The following is a 6,000-nucleotide window of genomic DNA, read 5'->3' on the forward strand; positions in this document are numbered from 1 at the left end:
GATGCCCACTGTCCTATGATGATTTCATTGATCCCTTATCATCTAGAAAATGTATCTAACTTACTGTTAATCTTTAAAAAGTTAGGTTTTAGTGGTGCCTGGGTGGCGCAGCCAGTTAGACATCCAGCCTGAGACCCAGGGTCTCAGGGTCATGAGAGCGAGCCCCACATCAGGCTGGTTCATAGGATAATTCTGCTTTTAATTTATGAGGAACCGTAGATATACCATTTATCATAAAGCTTTCCAAAAGTTTTGGTACTTTTGTGTTCTCATTTTCACTTCTTTTAAGATACTTTGTTTTCTTTAATTTTTTTTTAATGAAGATATTTTTTTATTTCTCTTGATCTGTCTTCTGTGCCCCAGTTGTAGTTAAAATATTTATTGTTTAATTTCCACATATTCATAGATTTTCTAATTTTCCTTATACTATTACTAGTTTAATTCCACTGCAGCAAAAAATGGCATTGGAAATTGATTATTTCAGCCTTTGTAAATGTACTGAGACTCGTGGCCTAACATATGGTCTACTGCAAAGTATCCCATAGGAATTGGCAAAAGGGATGTACTGGTGTTGTGGCTTCTATGTTCTATGTATTTACCTGTGAGGTCCAGTGGGTTATAGTGTTCAAGTCCTCTGCTTCCTTATTGGTTTTTCTTTCTCCTTGTTTTATCCATATAGAAAGTGGATTAATGAAGTCTCCTCTTATTGTATGCCTATTTTTCCTTTCAATTCTGTCAACATTTCCTTCATATATGTAAAAGCTCCAGTATTAGGTGCATATATGTTTTAATTGTTACATCTTCCTGGTAAACTGACTGTGTTGTCGCATGTATTTCTTTGTCTCTTGAAACAGTTTTTGCATTAAAGTCTATTTTATCTGATAGTAGGATGATCCTTGGGGCGTCTGGGTGGCTCAGTGGGTTAAAGCCTCTGCCTTTGGCTCAGGTCATGATCCCAGGGTCCTGGGATCGAGCCCCACATCAGGCTCTCTGCTCAGCAGGGAGCCTGTTTCCTCCTCTCTCTCTGCCTGCCTCTCTGCCTACTTGTGATCTCTGTCTGTCAAATGAATAAATAAAATCTTAAAAAAAAAAAAAAGTAGGATGATCATTGCTCCTTTCTTTTGGTTTGTTTGCATGAAATACCATCTGGCATCCTATCACTTACACCTTATGCATGTCATTAGATTTAAAGCACATATTCTCTAGATATGTGGTCTGATCCTGTTTTTTAATCATTCAGCTAATCTTTGCCTTTTTTTAAAAAAAAAATTATTTTAGAGAGAGAGAGAAAGAGACAGAACAGTGGAATGGCAGAGGGAAAGGGAAAGAATCAACCAGTGTCCACGCTGAGCAATCTTGTTCTGGTGCTCGATCTTAAAACTGTGAGATCATGACCTGAGCCAAAACCAAAAATTGGCTGCTCAGCCAACTCTGCCACCCAGACATCCCCTATCTGTGCCTTTTTATTGAGGAATGTAATTTGTATGCTTTTAAAGTAGGTACTCATGTAGAAAGTCATAATACTGACATTTTATTAGTTACCCCCTCATCTGCTTCACTTTCACATTTTTACATACCCGCTGTCAACCACAGTTCAGAAGCAGATGCTCCTGCTTCTTAACAATCACCCAAAGGTTAATATGAATGTAATGCTACATCATAATGCCTATGCCATTCAACCTCACTTCATCTCATTTATGCATTTTATCTCATATCTTAAAAGGTGAGATGTTTTGAGAGACATGACATCCATATAACTTTTATTATAGTACATTGTTACAACTATTCTTTTCTAGTAGTACTTAATCTTCTAATGTGCCTGATTTATCAGTTAAAATATCATAGATGTGTATACATGTATAGCGATCTATACAATCTAGTTTCAGGCATGCACTAGGGAGTTTGGGATATATCTCCCACTGATCAGGGAATTACGATATTTGTTTTCCATATGTAGTTTTTTTTGCCCCTCATTGCTTCCTTACTACCTTCCTTTGTGTTTACTTGATTTTTTTTTTAAGATTTTATTTATTTATTTGACAGAGAGACAGAGAGAGGCAGGCAGAGAAAGAGGGAACCAGGCTCCCACCAAGTGGAGAGCCTGACACAGGGCTTGAGCACAGGACCCTGAGATCATGACCGCAGCTGAAGGTAGAAGCCCAATCCACTGAGCCACCCAGGCACCCATAGTTCATTTTTTATAGTGACATATTTTGATTTCCTTATATTTTCTTTTGTTTATATTCTGTAGTGTGTTTTGAGGTTATTAAAAAGTGTTTATTGCTGTTCCTTTTGTTATGGTATTACATGTAACATCTTAAAGTTTTACATTTTTACATGTTGTATACCTATTAATGTACATTTATTACTACTTTGTTCATGTTTTTGTCATTTAAATTCTGTGCACCAAAATTAAATAATAAATCATAATAAATAGGCCTAATGATAATTCACTCAGCTTCTCTTTCTCTTCAAAATGTTTATTTTCTTCATTTTTTAAAACATTTTGTTTATTTATTTGATAGAGAAAGAAAACACAGCAGGGGGAGGAGCAGAAAGAGGGGTAGAAAGAGACTACCCACTCAGCAAGGAGCCTGATGTGGAGCTTGATCCCAGGACTCTGGGATCATGACCTGAGTCGAAGGTAGATGCTTAATGACTGAGCTACTCAAGTGACCCAAAAGAGTTTATTTTAAAAAGTAAACAGGGACGCCTGAGTGGCTCAATCGTTAAGTGTCTGCCTTCTGCTCGGGTCATTATCCTAGGGTCCTGGGATTGAGCCCCACATCAGGCTCCCTGCTCAGTGTGGAGTCTGCTTTCCCCTCTTCCTGCTGCTGGTGCACTCTCTCTCTCTCTCTCAAATAAATAATACTGAAAAATAAAAATAAAAAATGAAAACTAAACAAATTTTGGAGCTGAAAAATAGAAGAATATTTTTACTCATAAGATGAGTAAAAAAAAATAGGCCACAACAGAGTCCTTTTCTTTATTTCTCTATATCTTTGTTTGTTTTGTGGTCTTTATTAAACTTTTTTAAATTTTATTTTTAAATTAGGGATTTGAAAAAAAACCCACATATCTCAGACTTTGCAGACTGGTTTGTAGGAAAAGATCTTCAGTAGTCAACCCATTATGAAGGCTTATGGTATTCTTGTTTGTTTGTTTTTTTAAGATTTTATTTATTTGACAGATAGAGATCACAAGTAGGCAGAGAGGCAGGCAGAGAGAGAGAGAGGAGGAAGCAGGCTCCCTGCTGAGCAGAGAGCCCGATGCGGGGCTCGATCCCAGGACCCTGGGATTATGACCTGAGCCAAAGGCAGAGGCTTCACCCACTGAGCCACCTAGGCGTCCCCCGGCTTATGGGTATTCTGAGGCCATTTCTGAGTTGGCATATTTTCTAGAGCTATGTGTGTTCTTTCAACCAATTCTCCAATATGCACAGCCACTTGAAATGTCTTAACTTTTCTTAATGTCATCCATTTTCTTTCTGAGGGTGTTTCACTGTATTCCTCTATTCGTAGTCTCTTCCTGCCAGGCATTTTAAAGTCCCTGTGAAGTCTTCAGTCATTCTCTCCCAAACCTTGGCTTTCCAACCTGATATGCAACTGTGCCATAGTTCTCTTAGCACTCTGAGGACACAAAGTAGTCCGTTGAGTATCCACAGCAGGTCACAATTTTGAAAACAAGTTCTGCTCTACCTCTTCAATCCTGGGAGAAACTGTTTTGTTACCTTCTTCTTGGGTGTACTATACTGGGTAAGAGAATTGGCACCAAATTTTCTTCATTTTGAGTGTAGCTGTTGGGCATTTGCTTGGTTGCTGCACATCCACAACACTATGTTACTTACTCAGTGTTTCTGTGAATAAACAAGGACCACCTCAACTCCTTCATATTGGTAAGTTTCCTCTTCCCCGTGTATTATTTACAATTGCAGTTTTTATTTATATTTAGATGGCTTTTGTTCTAGAAGCTAGTTCAGTTGGTAGAACATGGGGTCTTGATCTCAGGATCATGAGGTTGATCATAGAGATTATTTAGAAAAAAATACTTTAAAAAAAAAAGTACCACAAAGTGTTAAGTGTCTGACTCTTGATTTCAGCTCAGGTCATTATCTCAGAGCTGTGAGATTGAACCCCATGTTGGGTTCCACATTCAGCAGAGTCTGCTTAAGATTCACCCTCTCACTCTACCTCTCCATTTTGCTCTTTCTGACTCTTTCTCTCTAAAATAAATAAATAAATATTTTTTAAAACTAATCTGGAAGTGACTGGCTAGTTCAGTCAGTTAAGCATCTGCCTCCAGCTCAGATCATGATCCCAAGGTCCTGGGATCAAGTCTCGCACTGGGCTCCCTGCTCAGCTAGAAGTCTGCTTCTCCCTTTGCTTGCTCCTCCCCCTTCTTGTGCACTCTCTCTCTTTAGGGGTGCCTGCGTAGCTCAGCTGTTAAGCATCTGCCTTCTGCTCCCTTGACTGAGCCCCGCATCGGGCTCCCTGATCAGCAGGAAGCCAGTTTCTCCCTCTCCCACTCCCCCTGCTTGTGTTCCCTCTCTTGCTGTTCAATGTGTCTGTCAAATAAATAAAATCTTTAAAAAAATTAAAAAGTAGGGGTGCCTGGGTGAACAGGGAGTCTCCTTCTTCCTTTCCCACTCCCCCACTTGTATTACCTCTCTTACTGTCTCTCTCTGTCAAATAAATAAATAATCTTTTAAAAATTTTTAAAAAGTGATCTGTTTACAGACTATATGTTCTACTTTCTTTTCTTATTTTATTTCCCTTCATTTATTTCCCTTATGCCCACTATAATGTTTTGAGGTTTTGTGAAAGAGGTATTTTCCTAAGAGAAAAAGACTGATGATTTTTTTTTAAATTAGTTTGGTGTGTTTTATCTAGTGGCATGGTTCCTTACAGGGAAATGAAGTGCTTTTATTTACTGATTTAATGAGTACATGTATTTTTTTTAGAGAAAGGTATGCATGTTTATGGTAACAACTTCTTCCCTTTTCTTTGGTCATTCATGTTAGCCAAATCTATTATCTCCTTAATCTCAGGAGATGATACAGCTTTTTCTTTATAGAGGAACATGTTATGGAAACAGGTTTGAGTTTAGAAGATAGTAAAAATCAGTTATGTCAAGATTTTATGATGATGCTGATAAAATAGATTAAAAATTCATGATTTCTTTTCTTTTTGCAGTTTAATTGGTTGGGGTCAAATAAGAAGAGGAGTAACCATCAAGCCAACAGTTGAAGATGATTGAAGAATATCATTTAAATAGCACATTTGGATGAAGTTACAATTTCTCTTAACCTGGGTTGTAATTTCAAAGCAATACTGGGAATATATTTCATAGTTCTTAGTTTAGTAGAAGCTGTAACGTTATTCTCATCTTCTTATGATGAAGATTTAGCTTCTAAATAATAGGGTCTACAATAGTTGCCAAAATTAGCATATTTTTGGATTTAATCCAACATTTTAGCAGAAGCTGATTATTGCTAAACATTATCAAATTTATCATCACTTCATGTTTGAAATAAAAAAGCTGTTAAAACCAGCCTTTTCTAAGGTATGGGTACACTCAACCTGTCTAAAATGAAGTTTTTCTTCTTAATTTTTATGATACGTCTTTGCGTATTCTCTAGGCTTGAAGGGATTTTGCACCAGTAAAAACCCAAAGACACAAAGTCTTCTTAAAAAATCAGCTCACTTTCTACCCCATATTTTATGCAGCCTTGTCTTTAAAATTTAGTATGAAATTGGTAGGTTTAAATTAAATTGTCTTTTAGAGTATGAGTGCTCATCTACATGGACAAACCTTTTCTTCCTCTTATTCTGTTCCTAGATAGGAACATAGAAAGCTAAAAGCAGTTATCCTTAGCCCTTTTACTTCTTCTTCTTTTTTTTTTTTTTTTAAGAATTTATTTATTTATTTGAAAGAGAGAGAGCATGAGAAGGGGGAGAGGTCAGAGGGAGAAGCAGACTCCCTGCTGAGCAGAGAGCCTAA

The 6,000-nt window shown here is 37.3% G+C and overlaps 1 protein-coding gene across 1 annotated transcript in view; it reads left to right on the top strand.

Annotated features, from left to right (window-relative positions):
* Window positions 1-5,584, top strand: part of LOC308337764 (eukaryotic translation initiation factor 2 subunit 3, X-linked-like) — a 41,402-nt gene extending 35,818 nt beyond the window's left edge. Inside the window, exon 12 of the mRNA XM_080795961.1 lies at window positions 5,193-5,584. Within this exon, the coding sequence (XP_080652087.1) occupies window positions 5,193-5,256 (64 nt within the window). The 3' untranslated portion in view covers window positions 5,257-5,584. The remainder of the gene's footprint in view (window positions 1-5,192) is intronic.
* Window positions 5,585-6,000: the final 416 nt, after the last annotated feature.

This window comes from Martes martes (genome assembly GCF_963455335.1).
Source record: "Martes martes genome assembly, chromosome: Y".
Taxonomy (NCBI): domain Eukaryota; kingdom Metazoa; phylum Chordata; class Mammalia; order Carnivora; family Mustelidae; genus Martes; species Martes martes.